General features: G+C 32.6%; 1 protein-coding gene and 1 long non-coding RNA gene across 4 annotated transcripts; one reads left to right on the top strand and one right to left on the bottom strand.

Moving 5' to 3' along the window:
- Positions 1-5,733: 5,733 nt before the first annotated feature.
- LOC126266456 (uncharacterized) lies at positions 5,734-8,356 on the top strand. The gene is made up of 3 exons (XR_007548812.1): positions 5,734-6,748; positions 6,806-6,900; positions 7,077-8,356. It is a non-coding gene; the product is annotated as an uncharacterized LOC126266456 (long non-coding RNA).
- A 15,696-nt stretch (positions 8,357-24,052) lies between these two features.
- On the bottom strand, positions 24,053-25,075 carry LOC126266559 (uncharacterized). 3 transcript variants are annotated; one of them, XR_007548873.1, is made up of 3 exons: positions 25,048-25,075; positions 24,444-24,596; positions 24,053-24,377 (listed from the first exon to the last, which is right to left on the bottom strand). XR_007548873.1 is itself a non-coding variant. In XM_049970796.1 (3 exons), exons 1-3 carry the CDS (start codon positions 24,892-24,894, stop codon positions 24,158-24,160), a joined length of 612 nt encoding a protein of 203 aa, XP_049826753.1. In that variant the 5' UTR covers positions 24,895-24,929; the 3' UTR covers positions 24,053-24,157. The 3 variants fall into 3 exon arrangements, 1 of the variants encoding a protein (XP_049826753.1); XR_007548872.1 differs by lacking the exon at positions 25,048-25,075 and adding an exon at positions 24,960-24,991; XM_049970796.1 differs by lacking the exon at positions 25,048-25,075 and adding an exon at positions 24,656-24,929.

Genomic DNA, 25,075 nt, shown 5'->3' with positions numbered 1-25,075 from the left:
TACAGATTGTTTTATTTATTAATTTTTAATCAACCCTTTAAGTTTACAAAACTGTCAAGAATAATTATCACCAAAATACTTATGCAAACGCAACTAACTAATAAGTGGAGTCGAACATGCTTAGAAGTTCAAGTAAAGAATCTTTGTATGATGAGCCATCGGGGTCTAGGTTCTTAGCTCTAAATCACTAATTCTAAAGAATATTCACTACGACCTGTGGCACGAATTATGAGATCACCAATTTCTCTTGTATGTGTACGTCTACTAATACCATTTGATTTTCCCTATAAAATAATGAATTAATGGTTTCACTGAGAATATTATAATTATAATACTATATTTACAATACATATTATTCAGTGTGTTTATATTATTTTAACAAAGAATGGATCATAATTTTTTTATATAAGCGACAGATTTTTTAAACGAGAAACAACTTTTTTATTGACATTAATTGTTACATCACTATATAACTTCCAATTGTTATATTGTTGTTTAGGAGTTATTTTTAATATTCAATCAGTTTAAACCCTTTGGGTTCAGTAATCATTCACCAGTGACAAAGATATTATATTTTTTTAGATTAGAATTTCTGGTCCTCCATTATATTATGTTTGAATTTTGAAACTGGTTTTGGTTTTTGCCAGAAATTCCACACTTGAACGTTCTACACGAGACACCATATATTTGCAGCCCAAAATTTGGGTTCGCTAACCGAACCCTGACTTAAATTGTAAATCTTTCTCCGTAATTTATAATTATATTGTGGCCGATTTATTTTTGTCGTGTCCAACTCAAAGATTTTCTTGGTGTAAAATTTAACATATACTATTTAGAAATTTCTTGTCTAGGAACTGTCTGCAGTCTGCAAATTGAACATTGTATTCTTAGAGAAGTTGCAACCGTTTGGATTGATCACTAATTTTTAAACAATTGTATCATTATACGCACTTTGTGGGCGGCAATAGCGAAAGTGGCTTCAAGTTAGGTCTGTTATTTTTATTTATGATATAGTTAATCACCTCGTTAGTCAGTACCTTTTATTCGCTGATGACATCAAGCTATTTAATGAAGTTAGTATCATAATAATTGTCTGAAGTTACATGATCCAAAATAGTATGTATGTCATAATGTGGTTTTATCTGAAACAATATATATACACACACACACACACACACATATATATATATATATATAGTGATATATATGATATGATAATTTTTAATTTTATTTTAATTTATTGCAACCACCTATTTTTTATATCCTCTAAAAGATGTCTTTTCTTAATATCGCATAGTAAAATATTGACACAATCAGTTGAATGCAATCTGCACGAGTAGTTTCATAGGTGGTGTTGTACTGGATGGTTATTACCCATATGTTCCTAATTTTGTTTCCTGCAACTGACGTTCTCGATTTGAAATTTCATAAAATAATATTAATAAATCGTCTGCACAAATACTCTAACAATTTTCAAGCCTAACAGTCCCGACACCGACAAGGAGTGTAGTGAATTAAATCGTAACGAGAGGAATCCTTGTGAATGTGAAGATGCCTATGTAAAACATTTATAGTGACTAAGATGGGCAAATCAAATTAGGACTACAGTACTGATCCTGTTACAAAGTTTGAATTTACCTAATTAAAAAGATACATTCGAAACAAGAAAGAGAGAGAGAGAGAGTAATCTGACCACAAACGTGTCACTAAGAATTTCTTGTATAGGTATTTCCTGCAGTACCTGTGTCTTTTATTTTGATTATTAAGCATATCAACTATCATTATCGTTTCTTCCAAGCATTCTAAACGTGGATACTAATTTTCCATTAAAGCATGTCTGAACGTTTTTTCCTTTTTCGCTTTCTTCTATTATTTATATTCCAGAATCAATAGTGCACTTAGTGAATACTTTCATTGGATCTGTGTATGTAAAATTCCTAGTCAAGTTTTCGAGATATCTATGTAAAATCTTACAACCAAGTGAGTTTCAATACATACTTTACTGATGATAATGTAGCTGAGAGTCTCAAACATTTTAAGAGTAAATTTACGTCAGGAACTTATGAAATACCCAGCTTCATTCATCTTGATGCACAGTCAATAGACTTTCTCAAGTCGAATAGATTTGAATTGTCTTATTTTATCCAGTTGGTTATTATAAATTAATTTAGGTGCTGTAAACAATAAAATTATAATAATTAGTGCTTTATTACAATTAAATTAAGATTTTTCAAACTTAGTACCTCTTTCAATTTTATGTAGAATAGAATTTTCGACAGGAATTAACTATCTTCACTGGCTTAGTAAACTAAAACATCATATTCATATTATTTCATCATATTTTATCATCATGGTTTTTCAGCTAAGTATTCAATTATGATTACGTCACCTTTCCAATTTTAATAACGTTCATAATACGCGACTTTCTGAAACAATATACATTGATATCACAATTTGTAAATGAATTTATTTTATTTTAAACAGTGCTGCCTACCTATTTTTCATATCCACCACAGATTCTTTTCTCTCAGTTTGTTAAAGTATTGATGTAAGACATTAACTTCGCATCAATGCAGATTGATATCAGTTTCCGAACGTTTCAGTTGACACCCTCACAAACTGTGATACTGAGAATGGGTCAAGTAAATTAAGCTGTGAGGAGAGCAATCCCTGTAAATGTAAAGGTGTCCGCAATATCTATCTAGAACTGGTACAGCACTTTATAATATGTACATTGACCAAGACGTGTAAATCAAACCTAGAGAACTGAGTCTGTTAAAAATTCTTTATTTACGAATTAAAAAATAGGGGGATACATTCAAAATAAGAGCCATCTATCCGCAAGTGTAACCCTAAAGCCTCCGGTAGGCGACTGTACTAATTTTCTGTATTTTTATCGTCCAAATGGATTGTAAATAAAATATTATATTAATGTTTAATTAATGTTGTTCATATTACAATGAAGCTATGTATTTGTCCGTATAATAGATTAACACATAATATTCCACAAAGATGAAATGGGAAACGGTAAGTATATTGGTTTATTAATTTACTTGGATACGTTATAAGTAATTTTTACCAAGAAGAATTTTTTAAATAGAATAATTTTGTCCCATTTTTATCCAACAACACTTAGGTATTTGAGTTTATACGTCAGAATGCATTTTTTCACGGTCCTTTTGTATCATGCATTTACATATGTTTTATCTGACGAGATAAATTAATTTATTAAATTTAACTGAAATTCCACCAAATGGCTGTTGTACACATACCAATATATTGTCAGCAATTTGAGAATTAAATGTTCCAAATTCCCGCTAATTTCTTGTTAGTAATTACAGTAATGCAACATTTTAATTATTTTAGTACATATAACCTCCGAGTTTGTAAAGAAACATTGTTTATAAGTTGGTATTGGAAAATAAAAGAAGTTACAAGACCACTACGATCAATTCAATTGTTTTCACCGTTACGAAGCAACAACGAAACAAAAAACAAAAAGAATAGCATATCAACAGCAGCAGCTCAAAACGACTAAACCATTCGAATGAGCAGCACACATTCAGCATCAACTGACTAGAAAGAAGTCGAAGATGAAGTGCCTTGAAGTGGCTTTGTTTGGTGAAATAGAAGCTAGCATTGGAACGGTAAGAAAGAAAACAATGGATGCAAAAAGAAACTAACAAAAGCCGAACTTGAAGAAGATACTTAAGATAGTGCTGCTGCAAAAGGGGAGGGAAGAAAAAGAACGAGATCGGGAGGCTCGGATTCGTTTGAAACTACATCAAAAAGAATGGTCGGCTATAGAAATTAATTAAAACACTAGGACGAACAGCGAAGGATTGGGAAAATTGAGCTTACAAAGGCACTGTAAGTGGAGGAAAAGACCAGAACAGAGAAAACAGAGGAACAAATGGGAAAGGCCAACAAGAAGGGGCAAGAGAAAAATGGGAGGAAGAATGAGAGAAAAGGAATGGGAGAGGAATAAAAGAATGCGAGAAATGAGAAGGCACTAAAGGGAATGATATCTTCTTGCAATCATTGAAAAATATTCCAACATAGTTAATAACACTACATCAGCAAACAAAAGGTATGGCCCAAAAAATAATTTTAATTATTTTATATAAATAATTTTCAAATTTTGCAGAAACGTTTTGATGGAAAGAATAAATTCAACCAACAATTGATGATTTGCAAGTAGCTTCACTGAATGATGAACTAAGGTGAAGGATATATTTACTGGTAATTTTTGCTTTATTTTCTATTATTTTATTATTTTCTTTATTGACGAACCAATTTGAGAATTATGTGGGTGTTATATGTTGTATGCTTTTATTAAATTGAAATTTAATTTTTTATTAATTATCCGTTTACTTGAAACGAAAAATGTAATTGAACGTCTTATTAATGAAATATTGTTTAACAGGCATTATACCACAAGAGTCGAACGAAATGGATCTTGGCAAAACGTTCAAGGGATCGCACTAATCTCGTACCAGCTGCAACGTGAAGTGTCCCCAGCTCGTAAAGGATAGTCAATGGCAATGATTCCGAACTGGATTAACGAGTTAGTGCTTCGCTGATTCGCCACCGAAACTCCTATTGTTGATTTTCCCGACGGGACGATAAGCCAAGTCTAAGATCACCACGTTCTGTAAAGTTGGAGAACATGTAGCCAGACCAGCAAATTTCAGAGTGTCCCTGTTTACAGTTTTAATGGTATTAACAAAAAGGAGTATTTTTCACTGTCTCTGAGAAAATATTTCATTCCTGCGCCTTTTCTTTTTTGGCATTCTTCACTTCCTCCTCTATTCGCTTTTTCTCCTTCTTCCTCTTTTTTTTCTCTTCCTCCTTCTTTTTGGCATTTCTTATTTGTTCCTCTATTTTCTCCGTTATTCATCTATTCCATCACTTTCGTTGCTTCGTAAGTTCCTTTTCCTCAGTCTTTCGGTGATTATCTTTTTGTTTCAATTTACTTCCTATAGTCGACAATTCATTTTCCTGTTCTTTCAAACGAATGCAAATCTCTCCTTCACGTCATTTTTCTTCCCTTTCCTTTTGTACCAGCACTTTTTTTAAGAAAGGTCGATCAAAGAATGAGAAAAACGCCATCTGTTCTCAAGAATCCACTACGATCAATTCAATTGTTTTCACCGTTACGAGGCAACAACGAAACAAAAAACAAAAAGAACAGCATATCAACAGCAGCAGTTCAAACCGACTAAACCATTCGAACGAGCAGTACATATTCAGCATCGATTGACTAGAAAGAAGTCGAAGATGACTTGCCTTGAAGTGGCTTTAACTGATGAAATAGAAGCTAGCATTAGAACGGCAAGAAAAAAACCAATGGATGCAAAAAGAAACTAACGAAAGCCGAACTTGAAGAAGACACTTAAGATAGTGCTGCTGCAAAAAGGGAGGGAAGAAAAAGAACGAGATCGGGAGGCTCGGATTCGTTTGAAACTACATCAAAAAGAATGGTCGGCTATAGAAATTAATTAAAACACTAGGACGAACAGCGAAGGATTGGGAAAATTGAGCCTACAAAGAAACTGTAAGTGGAGGAAAAGACCAGAACAGAGAAAACAGAGGAACAAATGGGAAAGGCCAACAAGGGACAAGAGAAAAATGCGAGGAAGAAGGAGAGAAAAGGAATGGGAGAGGAATAAAAGAATGCAAGAAATGAGAAGGCACTAAAGGGATTGACATCTTCTTGGAATCCTTCATTTCTGTGCCTTTTCTTTTTTGGCATTCTTCACTTCCTCCTCTATTCGCTTTTTCTCCTTCTTCCTCTTTTTTTTCTCTTCCTCCTTCTTTTTGGCATTTCTTATTTGTTCCTCTATTTTCTCCGTTATTCATCTATTCCATCACTTTCAGTTGCTTCGTAAGTTCCTTTTCCTCAATCTTTCGGTGATTGTCTTTTTATTTCAATTTACTTCCTATAGTCGACAGTTCATTTTCCTGTTCTTTCAAACGAATTCAAATCTCTCCTCCACGTCATTTTTCTTCCCTTTCCTTTTGTAGCAGCACTTTTTTGAGAAAAGTCGATCAAAGAATGAGAGAACCGCCATCTGTTCTCAAGAATATTATTGTCCACTTCGATCAATTCAATTGTTTTCACCGTTACGAAGCAACAACGAAACAATAAACAAAAAGAACAACATATCAACAGCAGCAGCTCAAAATGACTAAACCACTCGAACGAGCAGCACACATTCAGCATCGACTGACTAGAAAGAAGTCGAAAGATGATTTGCCTCGAAGTGGCTTTGACTGATGAAATAGAAGCTAGCATTTGAACGGCAAGAAAGAAACCAATGAATGCAAAAAGAAACTAACAAAAGCCGAACTTGAAGAAGACACTTAAGATAGTGCTGCTGCAAAAGGGGAGGGAAGAAAAAGAACGAGATCGGGAGGCTCGGATTCGTTTGAAACTACATCAAAAAGAATGGTCGGCTATAGAAATTAATTAAAACACTAGGACGAACAGCGAAGAATTGGGAAAAATGAGCTTACAAAGGAACTGTAAGTGGAGGAAAAGACCAGAACAGAGAAAACAGAGGAACAAATGGGAAAGGCCAACAAGAAGGGGCAAGAGAAAAATGCGAGGAAGGAGGAGAGAAAAGGAATGGGAGAGGTATAAAAGAATGCGAGAAATGAGAAGGCACTAAAGCGAGTGACATCTTCTTGGAATCATTGAAAAATTTCCCAACACAGTTAATAACACTACATCAGCAAACAAAAGGTATGGCCCAAAAAATAATTTTAATTATTTTATATAAATAATTTTCAAATTTTGCAGAAACGTTTTGATGGAAAGAATAAATACAACCAACAATTGATGATTTGCAAGTAGCTTCACTGAATGATGGACTAAGGTGAAGGATATATTTACTGGTAATTTTTGCTTTATTTTCTATTTTATTATTTTCTTTATTAACGCACCAATTTCAAAACTAAGTGGGTGTTATGTATGCTTTTATTAAATTGAAATTTAATTTTTTATCAATTATCCGTTTACTTGAAATGAAAAATGTAATTGAACATCTTATTAACGAAATATTTTTTAACAGGCATTGTACCACAAGAGTCGGACGAAATGGGTCTTGGCAAAACGTTCAAGGGATCGCATTAATCTCGTACCAGCTGCAAAGTGAAATGTCCCCAGCTCATACAGGATAGTCAACCACAGTGATTCCAAACTGGATTAACGAGTTAGTGCTTCGCTGATTCGCCACCGAAACTCCTATTGTTGATTTTCCCGACGGGACGACGAGCCAAGCCTAAGATCACCACGTTCTGTAAAGTTGGAGAACATGTTGTCCCTGTTTACAGTTTTAATGGTATTAACAAAAAGGAGTATTTTTCACTGTTCCCGAGAAGATATTTCATTCCTGCGCCTTTTCTTTTTTGGCATTCTTCACTTCCTCCTCTATTCGCTTTTTCTCCTCCTTCCTCTTTTTTTTCTCTTCCTCCTTCTTTTTGGCATTTCTTATTTGTTCCTCTATTTTCTCCGTTACTCATCTATTCCATCACTTTCAGTTGCTTCCTAAGTTCTTTTTCCTCAATCTTTCGGTGATTGTCTTTTTGTTTCAATTTACTTCCTATAGTCGACAGTTCATTTTCCTGTTCTTTCAAACGAATTCAAATCTCTCCTTCACGTCATTTTTCTTCCCTTTCCTTTTGTACCAGCACTTTTTTAAGAAAAGTCGATCAAAGAATGAGAGAACCGCCATCTGTACTCAAGAATATTATTGTCCACTACGATCAATTCAATTGTTTTCACTGTTACAAAGCAACAACGAAACAATAAACAAAAAGAACAACATATCAACAGCAGCAGCTCAAAACGACTATACCATTCGAACCAGCAGTACATATTCAGCATCGACTGACTAGAAAGAAGTCAAAGATGAATTGCCTTGAAGTGACTTTGACTGATGAAATAGAAGCTAGCATTACAACGGCAAAAAAATAACCAATAGATGCAAAAAGAAACTAACGAAACCCTAACTTGAAGAAGACACTTAAGATAGTGCTGCTGCAAAAGGGGAGGGAAGAAAAAGAACGAGATCGGGAGGCTCGGATTCGTTTGAAACTACATCAAAAAGAATGGTCGGCTATAGAAATTAATTAAAACACTAGGACGAACAGCGAAGGATTGGGAAAATTGAGCCTACAAAGAAACTGTAAGTGGAGGAAAAGACCAGAACAGAGAAAACAGAGGAACAAATGGAAAAGGCCAAGAAGGGGCAAGAGAAAAATGCGAGGAAGAAGGAGAGAAAAGGAATGGGAGAGGAATAAAAGAATGCAAGAAATGAGAAGGCACTAAAGGGATTGATATCTTCTTGGAATCCTTCATTTCTGTGCCTTTTCTTTTTTGGCATTCTTCACTTCCTCCTCTATTCGCTTTTTCTCCTTCTTCCTCTTTTTTTCTCTTCCTCTTTCTTTTTGGCATTTCTTATTTGTTCCTCTATTTTCTCCGTTACTCATCTATTCCATCACTTTCAGTTGCTTCCTAAGTTCCTTTTCCTCAGTCTTTCGGTGATTGTCTTTTTATTTCAATTTACTTCCTATAGTCGACAATTCATTTTCCTGTTCTTTCAAACGAATACAAATCTCTCCTTCACGTCATTTTTCTTCCCTTTCCTTTTGTACCAGCACTATTTTAAGAAAAGTCCATCAAAGAATGAGAGAACCGCCATCTGTTCTCAAGAATATTATTGTCCACTACGATCAATTCAATTGTTTTCACTAATACGAAGCAATAACAAAACAAAAAGCAAAAAGAACAGCATATCAACAGCAGCAGCACAAAATGACTAAACCATTTGAACGAGCAGCACATATTCAGCATCTACCGACTAGAAAGAAGTCAAAGATGAATTGCCTTGAAGTGGCTTTGACTGATGAAATAGAAGCTAGCATTAGAACGGCAAGAAAGAAACCAATGGATGCAAAAAGAAACTAACGAAAGCCGAACTTGAAGAAAACACTTGTAGTGCTGCTGCAACAGGGGAGGGAAGAAAAAGAACGAGATCGGGAGGTTCGGATTCGTTTGAAACTACATCAAAAAGAATGGTCGGCTATAGAAATTAATTAAAACACTAGAACGAACAGCGAAGGATTGGGAAAATTGAGCTTACAAAGGAACTGTAAGTGAAGGAAAAGACCAGAACAGAGAAAATGGAGGAACAAATGGGAAAGGCCAACAAGAAGGGGCAAGAGAAAAATGCGAGGAAGAAGGAGAGAAGAGGAATGGGAGAGGTATAAATGAATCCTTCATTCCTGCGCCTTTTCTTTTTTGACATTCCCATTCGCTTTTCCTCATCCTTCCTCTTTTTTTTCTCTTCCTCCTTCTTCTTGGCATTTCTTATTTGTTCCTCTATTTTCTCCGTTACTCATCTATTCCATCACTTTCAGTTGCTTCGTAAGTTCCTTTTCCTCAGTCTTTCGGTGATTGTCTTTTTGTTTCAATTTACTTCCTATAGTCGACAATTCATTTTCCTGTTCTTTCAAACGAATGCAAACCTCTCCTTCACGTCCTTTGTCTTCTCTTTCCTTTTGTACCAGCACTTTTTTAAGAAAAGTCGATCAAAGAATGAGAGAACCGCCATCTGTTCTCAAGAATATTATTGTCCACAACGATCAATTCAATTGTTTTTACTGTTACGAAGCAACAACGAAACAAAAAACAAAAAGAACAGCATATAAACAGCAGCAGCTCAAAATGACTAAACCATTCGAACGAGCAGCACACATTCAGCATCGACTGACTAGAAAGAAGTCAAAGATGAATTGCCTTGAAGTGGTTTTGACTGATGAAATAGAAGCTAGCATTAGAATGGCAAGAAACAAACCAATGAATGCGAAAAGAAACTAACGAAAGCCGAACTTGAAGAAAACACTTGTAGTGCTGCTGCAAAATGGGAGGGAAGAAAAAGAACGAGATCGAGAGGCTCGGATTCGTTTGAAACTACATCAAAAAGAATGGTCGGCTATAGAAATTAATTAAAACACTAGGACGAACAGCGAAGGATTGGGAAAATTGAGCTCACAAAGGAACTGTAAGTGGAGGAAAAGACCAGAACAGAGAAAACGGAGGAACAAATGGGGAAAAGCCAACAAGAAGGGGCAAGAGAAAAATGCGAGGAAGGAGAGAAAAAGAATGAGAGAGGAATAAAAGAATCCTTCATTCCCGCGTCTTTTCTTTTTTAATATTCCTATTCGCTTTTTCTCCTCCTTTCTCTTTTTTTTTCTCTTCCTCCTTCTTTTTGGCATTTCTTATTTGTTCCTCTATTTTCTCCGTTACTCATCTATTCCATCACTTTCAGTTGCTTCGTAAGTTCCTTTTCCTCAGTCTTTCGGTGATTGTCTTTTTGTTTCAATTTACTTCCTATAGTCGACAATTCATTTTCCTGTTCTTTCAAACGAATGCAAACCTCTCCTTCACGTCGTTTTTCTTCCCTTTCCTTTTGAACGAGCACTTTTTTAAGAAAAGTCGATCAAAGAAGGAGAGAACCACCATCTGTATTTTTATCGTACTAGTAAATTGTAACTGCAATGTTATCAATATACAATAAATATTGTAATTTGTACACATGAACTTTTTTTATTTTTATTGTATAATATATTGACGTACACAGAATTAATGTTATGTTTTTTTTTTGTTTAGATAATAGTTTAAATATATTGTGATCCTAAATTGTTTATAAAACACTGGCTATCTGGTAGATTTTAAATATAAATTTTTAAACCTTATAAATCTTCTGTTCTGGCGACTAGTTTTAAAGGTATTGAGAATATTTTAAAATGTTATGAAAACATTTTAACAATTTTAAATGCCAAAAATCCATAATAAATTAAAAATGTTATAAATGTGATTTTTTACTCCACTTGCATTTTCCTGGAATATAAAAAAACAACCTAGATGCCTAACACCAACCAGACAATGGCCAATTTATAAACGTTTGTACATCTCCTAGATTGATCACCACATATTAGTGCCGTGATGAGGATACGCACTTAAGGTGCAATGTTTTTTGAGGGAGAATATTTATTGAAAGTCATACTTGATCATGTGTTTTCTCTGTAGCCAAAATTCAAAGTATAGCCAGGCGGAATCGTTTATGGATCCCCGTGGGATCCCTCCAACAATCTGGAAATGTGCTGGTGTCACCTGTCAACATGCCACCGAATAACTCCCAAACCTAAGCCTCGATATCCGTTGCGAACTTCTACCACTTTTTTGTCGACTTTTATAGATCAATTATGTTGTCAGAACTGATTATCATCGATTAATATTACATTGCCTGACCTGGAGGCTTCCAATTAGGACTAGTTATCTGGGATGCCTTTGAAAGTTTTTTTAGTTCAAAATTGGTTGGTAGACACACAAATTATACGAAATATATTGTAATATAAATAGTCACTATCAACAATTCACTAAACAGGTAAATTTGTTAAAATCTAAAAATATCCTCCTGTCACATTCAAAAGTGTTATGCGTTCGTTTTGTTGGTCTTGCAAGATATACTTGTACAATCCGAAAAAGTATAGTAATACCTTTGCTTTTCAGTGCAAGTTGTATGATTAAATCAAGTTACTTGTGTTTCCTGGCAAGTCCAAATCTTCCATACCTTTTTATCACATGACGGGGTATAGAATTATACATTTAATTGTGCTGCTGGATAACGCAGCATTAAAATTAATTAACACATTTGATTGCCGTTTTTATTCCTCTTATGACTCTTTGATCAGCATTTTTTGCAAGAAGATGACTACCAGTATAGATACACCAGTGGTTGAAAGTGTATCACTTTTTGTTTAAGAAAACACCTGAATTAACTTTGAAATATGTTACTAAACTCATGATTCATGAATAACCTTTGCTGAGAATATTATATCCCAACAGTACACCTCTCTGGTCCACGGGGACCTTTTCGGTTCCCAAGGACTAACTATTCGTGGAAGCAATTTGTGCTTATGTCTGAAAGAATCTTTTGCAAGAGATGTAACCTAGTGCTGTCTCTGATATTACTTGTATTAAAGAGTTATGTCTCTTTAGTACTTGACCCCTAACCATATACTAGTAAGGATTTTCAGACATTTGAAAGAAAATTACAATTAAACTAACACAAATATATGTTAAACATTTTTCAGGTGTGCTTTTTAAGTCAGTTAACATAATAAAATCTAGGTTCCACTCTCACAGATATAATATGTTATGGATACATTATTTAACTAAATAATTCAAAACTTACCAAACCTATACTTGCATTGTTTGTAAAAGATTTCCAAATAATTTTTAAAATATTAGTTAGTCAGTTTAGTGTAAATCGTTAAGATTCAACTCAATATATCATCAGTGTAAACAATTAGCATACTTTTTATTTATAGGGAACCAGTGGATAAAATTAGGTAGACACCAAAACCAAAAGAGAAGTCAACAGAAGTCGAGGTGCTGAAACTTGATTAACCCAACGTTAGTATTTAATTCTAATTTACTTAATTTATAAACATGTAAAAAGGGAACTTTGTATAGTCAAAATCCTGGGTCGTCTGATTTACTCTTAGTAACAGACTTTAGTTTATGTAACTAGAATCAACGACACTCTAAGTTGACACTGCAAACGAAATTCTGTAAAGAAAAATAAAACCAAAAAATAAAAAATAAAATTGTTTTATTTTACAAATATTCAAACAGTACTAAAATTCTGTCACTACCATAGAAGAGCTTGTGTCAAAATTATCTGTAAATATTTCTTGTAAATCCCTTAATTCCAGTATACATAATTGTAAATGACGTCAGGTTGCAGTTCGTCCTCTTACTTCCCCTTTGTTCAGTAATCCTTTGTCTTCCGTGTCGCTCGACTTAGAAATTTCTCAAATCGTATGAACTGTGAGAACCCAAAATCATTACATTAAGAAATTTCATCTTTTGATACATAAGTATCAAACCTGTACTTGACGAATACCTACAAAAGTTGTTTAATTAGGATCATTATAGAAATCAGTATTATTAACAGCGGTAAATCACAACAAAATACATTTTTTTCTAAATCACCACTTTGTATAAACTTAATAAGAAGAAAATAAGAATATGCAATACAAGATATTTAAAAATGTGGAAAGAAGTGGAAGATTTCGGTTATTTCAAATATCGGATTTTATTTACCTTAAATATCTATTATTTGTCATGTACACCACACACAACAAGGATTCGAATCGGAATAAGCCTATTAGTGGGGAGTGGATAAAACGAACATGATATTTTAACGTCATTATTACAATTATATCACGTTAACAATTAACATTCCTTGGTGGTATGCCACTAATTTATCAGTAAACAAAGACATTTGAATTTCGGGCTGGAAGAGGTTACATTCTACTAAAAGGAGAGCCATCTGTTCGCAAAAATATCATTAAGGTCACCAGTAGTGTACAGTTGCCTATTTGTATAATATATCATGTGAATTTTGAAAACAGTTTTGTAACCTAATTTCCTGTATATATATCGTCTCGTAATTTGTAAGTAAAATGTTATTAATATATAAACGGTTCTGTGTCGGAATACTGTTATGTTGTTATTACTAAGTGTGCGAATATGATGGGTTTGAAATATAATTGGTTCAAACTTAGGTTTTATTTAAGATATTGTGGCAGTCAATGTGTATTTTAGGTACTCATATTATTTAACTAAACTGTTTAAATAAGTCTCAGCTTAGCCTAGCGGTTTTTTTAAATGAAATAAGAGTAATTGGGTCTAATTGAGGGCTTCTATTTTGCGATTATTATTATATATATTTAAAATTAATTTAAAATGTGTTTCGAAAACACTAACAATTTAAAATTCAATTCAGATTCTGATGTCTGCCACCACTACGTGGGTAATATGCAACAAACTGGGAATGTCTCAGCCCAGTCAGTCGACATGATGTTGAATGATACAACTCCCAGACCTACCTGTCAATAAGCATCCACAAACCTGGACCACCTTTTTTGTTGGCTCGTCGTACTGAATCCGAGTGAAAACAGTTGGAGGAAGTTGACCGGGTGAGTGAAACGATTATGGTTTCAAAATATGGTAATGCCTTTCTCGGACTCAAAGGTTTCATGTAGGATTGGTAAATTTAAGTGGTTCTTGGGATTACTATAAAAATTGTAATGGATCATTTTTACGTTAGTAGTGATCGGCGAACAAGCAAAGAGTTTTCAAAAATTATATATAGAAATAACTATGAATATTCGTCTTTGGAAATTTAAAAACAAGTAAATTTAGTAAAACCTATAAGTGATACATCCCATATTGGATTCAGATTCAGGTGTTATTACTCCCTTGTAACTTATACCTGTACCGTTCGAAATAAATGCACTAATTCCTTTATATTTCAGTTAAAGTTCTATGGTTCAGTCGGAAGATGGTTATAATTTCTCGTATCTAAATGGTGGTCTTCCATACTTTTCATCAATCAACAAATTTGGTTGTCGTTTTCTCCTTATGAACATCAATTTGAACAAGATTTTTTGTTATAGTTTGTAATAGTTATCACGGAAATTAAACCATTTTATTTTTCTTTTAATCTTCACTCTCCTAATGATTACATGAAGATTTGGCACTTCAACTATTGTAGGTGTATCTCAGAAATATGATCTTATAGTCCATCTGGCGAATGAATGTTCATGATGAAAAGATTTAGTTTTTTATAAAGGAGAGATTTGTTTCCACTAGTGTGTTAACATTCCCTCTATATATTCTACCTTTTTTGCAGACTGATTTTCTGTATATGCTATTTCTTCAATAACGTTGTTTTTGGAGTCATGGAGGGTGTTAATCTGTACGTTATTTTAATTTCCTTCTGATGTTATGGCATTTGAACTATTCTAGTTGATGAATTACTGCAGACTATTCTCATTCCCTTTTATTGTGTTTGTTCGAGGCAATGCTAATTCGGAATAAATTAGTATTCTAAATACTTTGCTTAGTGAAGTGTTTTTATTTACTTCTATTAAGACAAAATGTGTAATTGTCAGCTATTCAGAAACTTAGTATCCTTTTCTATTATGCGAAAGGAAATGCAATTATCCAAAAATGAAACTTTTTCAGTTGTATATATTATTTCTTCAAAAGATTTTTACCATGAAGTATCGTCAATGATACCCTGGATCTGCATTCGGTCAGTCCCTGTCTCCCATCGACAGGCTCTTGATGGAAGAAATTCGTACCCATGTCCGAAAGAATCTTTTACTAAAGTAAAGTAAAGTATTCACCTAAATACTAGTTACCAATTAATGAGAGGTGACCTTGTATTATTACTGAACTGTCTAGTCTCTGATATTACTCTGAAGATTTCAGAGATGTTCCTTCTTTACTACTGGAATTTATCGTGTGACAACAATTCCCATCAAAATTTTTACACTATTGTATCTATAGGTAGACATTCTTAAAGGAAATTACCCTAACTAATTATATTTCATATCAAAAAATTAAATCATACTTCTTAATTTAATCCCACTGTGTTTTCATTCTTTGCTTATAAACCAGAATACAAATCCCTGGTCACTTGCGCATTTAGATGTATGTATGTATGTCTAGACTTCTTTATGAATAATTTTGATTTGGATACTGATTTCTATGTTATTTTTTAGGTATATCCATGTGATCAACTATTCTTCTACCAAATTACTGGGGGTGACACATTCAAGAATTTTGACGACGTCTAAGGATTAGATGCTTAAGGAAGTTTTAAATATGGGATAAAGTCGACAATTCCAATAAACGCTATAACCCAGTGGGTTATCTTGAAATCATTTGACTTTGGAATAGAAAGAATGTAATAATTGGAAAATGAGTATAAGTCTAGGGAACTGTGTAACTGGTGCACTACATGACAGGAAAGTTGTTATCACTCTATACTATTCACAATTCTATTTCATTTGATAATGCCATCCCAATGATTCAGCGAAAACTCCAAATAGGGATGGTGGCGAAAAGACCAAAAGACTTGACGACGGTATATTAACAATACACCGCTCTAGTATGGTAATAAGCTACCACACTATTTGTCGAGATCTGACGATCTTTAAAAGCCAATAGTCGTAAGTACTGATCTTATATTTTTGTAGTTGTTCTTAATCATCCAGAGTGGTGTTCTCTGAAGTTAAAAAAGGAGGAAAATTGGGAGAAGAAATCCAGAGCAACTTAACTGAATTCATTTTATGTTTAACCCAAGGAGAGGGGTATGTGAGTCGCACTGTATGTAGTGGTAAGTAATGAATATTAATATTTTGAGAGAATTGATAAATGATAATTCAAATCATTTAGAATTCGATTTAATTAAACTTCGTGGCATATATTAGATATGTGGCTTAAAATTAAATAAATATTAATACAATAAAATTGTACCCTATTTTCTAAACCGTATCACTTACTTATATTAACAAAAACGACAAGTTTTTATTATTTAAATGAATAAATAAGTAAATAAAAATATTCCCGTACCGGTCATTCCATGTTTTACTTTTATCGCAATAAACCGAGTTCTAAGTGAGCTGTGGGGATGCTTCAAAATGGTGCTGGCATTTCGATGTTTCACAAAGTGTTATTTCTAGACTTGAACAGCGTCAGCATTGTCCCAGCGGATTCATGATGCTACTTGTACCCTGTTTCCACACGAACCATCAGACGACGATTAGAAACCTTTGGTTAGGTATCTCAGCGTCTTTTGAGGAGAGTACCTTTGACTGATCGACATCATCGTGAAAGATTAATGTTTGACCACATAGAGCTGCAATTGTCGAAAAAGTCGAAATTCTCAAGAAATCCCTTATTTGACTTTACCACTTTTTTAAATATTTTTAGGAGTAAATAAATAACTTATGCCGTGCAGTTTAGTTTTTGTTGTAGACAGCAATGCAAATCAAAGTAACAAAACATTTCTGTCTATATTAATATTTATAAATTACAAAATGCGTAATTGTTTTATATTTTATTTTTAAGAAAGGAATACCGCACATTCGGGAGAAGATAACGAGATTTTGCAATTCTTTAATTATTTACTATCTGCAAATTAAATATGACAGAGACATTATCTGAACCCATATTTGATACTATAAGTTACAGTAAAAGTAGAAGTAACAGATAAAAAGAGCATGAGAAGGTCCTTAAACAGAAAAAGAAATTTGATATCAGTGGAAAGATACCAGGAGCTATTAAAATTGGATTGGATTGGATTGGATAAAAAAGACATGAAATACTCGATTTGAATAAAAATTATGGTACAGAGAAGAAAGAGACACTAGAAGATTTTATGGAAATAGAAACGGGTACAAGTGCTTTGGAATCAGTGACGGAAGAGGTTAATGAGCTCGCATTGAAGGAAACAGGGAATATTCAATAAACCGAACACAAGAGTGCCTAGATCAGTGGTCGATGCCAAAATTGCATTCGTACCAGATCCGAAGGTACCTAACGTTTTGATCCCATATAATTTAAAACGCAGTAACGCAGGTAGTACATACACATAAGTACTCAAACTATTTTGTATATAAACACAGTTAAAGTTTATAGGAAACATATGTTTTTAAATTTTTGCGATACAACCAAAAGAATATAATGAATTAATAAAATCAAGTGTTTTTCACTAATTACTCTCCTCGGTTGTTTTGCGACCGCCCTACATCGATTAGCTTATCAGACTATCGAGTAGTTTTAGGTCTAGATTTTACAACACCTCCTGTACCGCCAAAATTAGCTACTGGTGGTCTCCATAATGGTTTTTTCTGTGGGATTAATGTATGGGGAGTTTGCTGACCAAGGCAAAACGCTTATGTTATTCTCTTCAAATGTTGTTCGAACCATCCACGTAGTATATGGCCTAGCGTTGTCGTGTTGGAAAATAGAATTTGGGCTTATATTGGTTAAACAGGATAATACAATGGGTAAAACTATGTTGTCGCGATATCGAACTGCATTCAACATGATCTCCATTAAAAAGATCTCGGTTCTTCCGTCGATATTAATTCCTTTCCAAAAGATCAATGAAACTCTTCCAAAATTTACCACCTCACAAGCCTATTCTAGCCGTACTTAGTTTCCAGGTTCTCTCCAGATACGTATTTTCCAGTCTGAGTGGTGGGAAAATCATGATTCATCAGAAAAGAGAATACGGCTTCAACCTTCAGGACCCCAATTAAAGATGTTCAAGCTGAACGACCAGCGCGATATCCAAGGAGCAATCAGGGTACCCTTAAAGGTCGTTCCTGTTTCTGACGGTTTGAGCTGACATAATCACATCCTGGGTCCTAAGAAGCTCTTGTCTTAGCTCGGGAGCTCTTACTTCCGGATGCTTTCGAACTTGCAAAAACAAAAAGCGGTCTTGTACCGAGGTAGTTGTTATATTGAGACATGGATGTCTTTTTTACGCTATTATACTAATTGTAACGTCTCCGCAATTTGTTTATAACACAGATGTGTCCATTTGACGAGCCACTTCACATTGTGATGATCCTCGCGTTAGCATCCCAATTGCTCTTAATTTTTCCTTGACACTTAGATGGTGCCTTCCCATAATAATAAAAATATTTTTGAAAAACATTGGGTCAATAACACAAGCTATACTAAATAGCACCGTTAAAAGGGTATTCAGAAATACCATAAATAGTAAAAAAACATTTAACACTTTTTACATTAAAAAATGTATTATACAGTGTGTTCTTTTATATTTAGTTATGATATTTTATAATTTATAAGTAATTTATTTTAATTCGATTTTTCTGGATGTTCCCTAGACACTTCGTGTTTTTTGAAATCTGTGTTAATCTGAATGTTAAGTTACGATAAAACGAGTCCTTTATGTTATTTTTACATAATATATCTTAGAGAAATAATTCATTCCAGATAATAAACTTTTTATTATTTTGAAGAACGTATTTTAAATTAATTGTTATTCACAAAATAATTCAAGAGGAATAATGTAAATAAAATACACCTTTGGTTGAATATTTTATTAATCACAGAAATGTTTATTTCTTTTGATATGATTTAAGTTCATCCCAAAGTTTACTTTTCAGATATTCTCGGCGACGAATTTTATCGCTGGTTATTGGCATAACCGGCAAATGCAGAAATATATATATAATATTCAGAAACGACTTAAAAGTTATCAAACTGTAATTCTGGTATACACAATCGTCAAGGACGCCAAGTTCCAATTCGCCTTCAACCAAAACAATTCCGAGTGTTTCTAAAGCCATGAACGCTTCTCCTTTGTTCAGCAATCCCTTTTCTTCAGTGTCGCTCTCCTTATAAACTTCCCAAAACAAATTGATTTTGGGTCCCCAAAACGTTTCTTCAGAAAATGTCATATTTTGATCCATGATGTTTATCCTGAAGTTGACGAATACCTACAAGGGTTATTTAAATAAGATCATTAGAGAAATTAGAAAGTATCACTAGTGATTGTAAAATAACCATTACAGTAAATTATTTTCAAAAACAAAATACACTTTCAAAATGACAGAAACCTAATAAATATACAATTGTTGCCATAATTAAAGCAACTCATTAAAATATATTAAAAATATGAACTGTACTACTTAAAGTGGATGCAAGTACCTAATATGTTTATTGTTTTTTTTTCTGTTCTGTTTATACTATGCAAAAAGTCCAATTTAGAATTGCTTAGGATGACATTCCCTGAATTAATGATTTAATTTAGTGTTAATTTAATTCAATTTATAAAAAATGATGGTTCCGCTTATGTTAAACATTCCAAAAACAAACGGCTAAAACTACACAAAAATTCGTTATACGTGAAAAATGGTGGCGGTTCAATTATGCTTCAACACTTTTTTTGGCATAGGCCCCCTTAAAGTTATTTATATACTACAGCAGTATATTAAAGAGCAATTTTGTTTCCATTTATTGATGTTCTTAATAAATGAATTTCAACATGAAAATGATCCCACACAAATTTAATGATTAAAAATCCATCAAAATTAAAATTACTAAATTTATTTCCAGCTCAATTCAGAGATATATATGTAACATTTTATAGAATAAGAATATAGTAGTTTTTATAATACTGTAGTAATTAATATTATTTTATAAGTTTTAAAAATTAATTAATAATTAGATTAGAAAAATTATATATAAAAATTGTACTTGTTAAAAAATTAATTACCATAAAAATGTGAGGAGGTAAATAAATTAATTATTTAGTATATTTTTGCCAAGCAGAATTTTTTTATCAAGAATATGTTTCTAATAAAATATTAAATAAAAAAAATAATGTCGAAATCAACTGCTGTTCCAATTTTCTACCCTTAAGGCGTGGGTACATGGGTTTATAAACCAGGATGCATTATGGTATATTATATCATGCGGACGCCAAACAAATTAATTCACCAAATTGCATTTTACACAAATTATTGGCGGCATTTTGGGTATTAAATGTAGTTTTCGCCAATTTATTGTTATAAATTACAATATGGGCACCATTATTAATTTTGGGTTATAGTGAAACATTAAAACATATGACCTTGGAGTTTGTAGATAAACTATAAGTTGGTAGTATTGGATAATAATAAAGTTAATAACTAAAAAAATAGCGGGAAATGCAACACATAACAATTTACACACAATACCTTCTAGTTATTTAATTAATTTAAATATGATATATTAAAATATATCTAATCGCGTCACGAGCAAATCATCGTATGAATATACGTAACATATTGTGGGAAGCAAATTTGAAGTGATAGACTGGGGTTATTTCAAATATCCGTTTTGGTTTACCTTAATTAAATATCTACTATTTGTCACAATTTACACAAAATACTAATAATATATGCCACGATGTTGCGTAAACTACACTCACAACAGAACTGTGCAGAAGACAGCACAGACCTCAAATCGGGATAAACCTATGGAGTGGGGAGAGTACATAAAAATGTGGGAATCGTAACCGAAGATTCGATGACGTATGCCACGGACTTCATCGTTATTTTTTAAAAATTATGTTATTAATTTTTTAGAAAATTTAGAAAATGCTTTCCTTACTTGGTTAAAAATTGTTTAGAAAAGTATTAACTTGTTTCCTTGTGCAGTGACTGCGTGTTTTATGTCGTTATTTTTTTTGCCTATTTGAATTATTTATTATTTGTTAATTAATTTTTTCACAACGACAAATCCTCTAACTTGGAAAGTAAATATTTTTGAGCCACTACTTTTTAGTAGTACTCGGCCAATTGACCAATAAACAGAAATCATAAAAGCGAAATTTATTAATGTTAACAAAATTTCAATTTGGAATTTGAGAAAAAATCATTATAAAAAAATGTGAAAGAAACGTTTGTCCGCAAAAATATCGTTGGTGGTATGTATAGGTAATTGTAAAATATGTTACAAAAATTTTGTAAATCAATTTCCTGTATTTTTATCGTCTATATAGCCTGTACATAAAGTGTTATATTGTAATTTCCAGTGTATATTTTTAAGTGTATGATGGACAATATGACGAGTAGTTAAAATCGAAAGTACAAACGACCAGGAAGTTGGGAGTTGGGAATGTACTGACACCATTAATCTACATGCCTCTGAATAGTATGACTCCCAAACCTATATGTCAACAGATGCTGCAAACTAGTATCACTTGTCAGCTAGTCCTGGTGAATCAGAGTGGAAACAGTCGGCGGAGGTGGATCAGTTATGTTATCAGTATCTGATTATCATCGATTGGTAATAATGGGTTTAATAACTCCATTTTGTCATTAATTTTAGTCAATATTTTATAGACAAACCTAATTTTCCAACTTACCTGATAAACTGTTTCTGCTGGATAACGCACCATTAAAATTAATCAACAAATTTGATTATTGTTTCTATTTTTGCTTATGAGTATCTGTTTGATAAAGATCTTATGTAAAATACGGCAATATATACAGATATATCTGTTACAGCAGCAAGTCAAGTTTCTAGACCAAATTAACTGCAAAAGGTATTAATACCAGTTCTAAGAAAATTGAGAAGTTTTTTCAGACCGCAAGCATATGACAGTCTTATTGTCGTTAGTGTGTCTCGGAAAACAAATGGTAGGTAGTATTACTTAAGCACATAATTTCAATAGCATGAAGGAGATATTATGTGTCCTGTATATTCCTGATCTTTGTTTTTTTTTGCAGGTTGATAGTTCTGAATATGCGTTACGGGATGAGAAATATTACGTTATATAGATTTGCTCCAAGATGTCATGACATTCGTAGCATTCAAGTTGACGAACTCCTTATTGGTACAGCTCTACAGAAACGTTTTCTCTCGAGCGCTACGTTCTAAGTTTTCCATTTTGTTCGCCCGAATGCACAATCGTCACTACCGCTTCACTAACACACAAAATCTTCAAAAAGAGTGGTGGGACATACTGAAACAAATAACATATATGCTCTAATGTACCGACATCTACAGATTGTATTCAATATTGTGGGAACTCCCACAGTTTTCGCCATTTGAAGTCATCTACATTGGTATTTCAGTGATTTTTTTGTCGCTACTTTTCTTTATTTTCTGCTTCTATGGACAAACTTCTTTATATTTTATTGCATTTTAATTTGAATACTAATGTCAGTCCATATCTATCTGATTAATCATTCTTCTGCCAAATAACCAAGGACAAAGCACTCAATATTTAAGGGCAACGGTTCTATGATATAAGGGCAGAGGAAAAATATGAGGTCAGGATAAAGTCAACGGTAACAATGGATTAGGGGTGGAGGAAAACTATAAAGTTGAAAGTGATGCTGTGAGTTGTTCTAATCATACTCCTCCAAATCATGTCATATCATTTAATGCATTGGTATGATATGTGCCCTGTCTATTAAATATGTTTTTAAAAGTCAAAATGTTTTTTTTAATGTTTAATTTATAGGAACAATACAGAAGCAAAATACATAATGATCCAAAAATGATGATTCACATGTATTTATAACTTGTAATAAGATGCATTAAATCACAGATTCTCAAGAATTGCCTTTCGGGACCCACTGGGATGGTTGCGTTCACAAGGAGTCAGTATTTCGATACTTGGAGCGTGGTAGTCAAAACTGTGGATTCAGCTGAGTAGTTCCCATAACTTACTAAAATGTGTGATGTTCTGTTGATAATTTTGTAATACTGATATATCATGTATGATGATTTAATTGTGGTGTACAAGGTGGATACATTACAATATACCGATGTTATTTTGTGAGATAAATATTTAATAAATGTCTACAGCAATTATCTCATACATATTATTTTATTTAAAAGACCTAAGTTACCATCTCCAATAAAAAATATACAAAACAAATTTGACACGGTACCCATAAAATACGTCTATGGGTACCTTCGCACAGATTATTTGTGGCTCTTCATTCATATTCATCACAATAAAATTCCAAAATAATTCTAATATAACCTTGGTCGAAGCATCAGCAAATTCTTTACTGACAAATGATATTGTTGACATCAATCTACACTATAGACAATCATTTTTCTTGGTTTGAAAATGAATACAATATTTACTGAGATTCACCAAAAAATATATCATGAAACTGAATAGATTTCAGTTGATAATTTGAATGGTGCCTCATTTTATTACAATTGGGTCACAATGAATCATGCAAGAGGCTCAAGTACTTACATTTCTGGTATTAATTTTGTCTTTCTAACTATTCGATCTCCAGTTTCATAATATCATTCAACTGATTATATTACAACCTTCTGGTCTTATCGTATCCAATTCGTAAACTACCTTTGAATGAAGTCTAAAAGATATATCTAAAAATTTCTTGCCTAGGTATGTTCTGAAATATATAAACATTGGTTCTTATTCTCTATTAAATTATTTCCTCTCTTTAGTATTTTTTAGTTTAGTTCAAAATAATACAATGATGTATCATTTCAAAAACTTTTATTAAACATCAATACAATCAAATTATTATAAATTAATTTAGGTGCTGGTAACTAGAAGATTTAGTTTTTTTTTTTTTAATTTAACACCCATTCCAATTATATTTAGAACAAAAATTTTGCCAGGAATTAATATACATTTTACTGATTAAGTAAATTAACATTTAAACTGACTATTATAAGTCATTTTAAGTGCTAATAACTATAAAATTAATTAAACTGAAAAGTGTCAAATTTAGCATCTTTTACAATTCCACTAAAATCAAAATTTTCGTTAGGAATTAACTTAACATAGTCGTCAGTGGCTAAGTAAATCAAAGCTACAAAGGCTCTCATTATATTTCTATCTGAGGACGGTTTTTCAGCTACGTCTTTAATTACGATTGGACCACCTTTCCAATTTTTAATAATATTCATAATACGTATCTTCCTGAAAATTAAACAATTATATTAAAATCCGTTAATAATTATATTTAAATTTATTCTAAGTACATACCTCTTCTTTAAATCCTCAAAAAATTCTTGACTATCATCACTTGATGATACTTCGGGAACTTGCACCAACGGTTTTTGTGACGATTCAGGTTTTGTCTCTTCCAACGACGTCTTTTTGTTCAAAGATTCCTCCATGTTGAATGTTAAACAATTCCTGTGGATATTAAAAAAGATTAGTTACATCTTTTAAGAGTAAAATAAAGTAAATATTACTGTGAATCATGTTGTATGAAATTTGTACTTATCCCTACAAACTGTACAAAACGTTGTAAATGAAGATCATCTAATAATATCAGCATGAAATCTATTTTCAGTTTATATTTATAGTAGATTGTACTAAAACAAATTCTCAATTGAACAATAAGTATTTTCGAACTTAAAACAATTAAACACCAGCATACACATGCTTTACAATATAACAATAACTCCATTCCAACGTTTTTAACGTACATATGTGACGTTCTAATCAAACTTATTTAAGGTTAAAATCAAATATTCATAAATTAACTATTCTTACGTTCAGAACCGCCGTTGGGTAACGTTTACATAATGTAAAAGTGGTGGAAAAATATTGATTAGATTAGAAATAAATATATAAATATTACCTAGTATTTAATTATTCACAGGATCTGA

This window comes from Aethina tumida, chromosome 1 (genome assembly GCF_024364675.1).
Source record: "Aethina tumida isolate Nest 87 chromosome 1, icAetTumi1.1, whole genome shotgun sequence".
Lineage (NCBI taxonomy): Eukaryota > Metazoa > Arthropoda > Insecta > Coleoptera > Nitidulidae > Aethina > Aethina tumida.
Note: the sequence above shows the minus strand (reverse complement) of the source record. Positions and strands in the feature narration are given on the sequence as shown.

Bases quoted from the DNA above. Each gene is read 5' to 3' on its own strand.
- LOC126266559 (XM_049970796.1), bottom strand. From the start codon at position 24,894: ATGTACGTTAAAAACGTTGGAATGGAGTTATTGTTATATTGTAAAGCA. The intron at 24,597-24,655 runs GTAATATTTACT...TAATATCCACAG, and splicing joins TTCATACAACATGATTCACA to GAATTGTTTAACATTCAACA. The intron at 24,378-24,443 runs GTATGTACTTAG...TTTAATTTTCAG, and splicing joins TTTGAGGATTTAAAGAAGAG to GAAGATACGTATTATGAATA.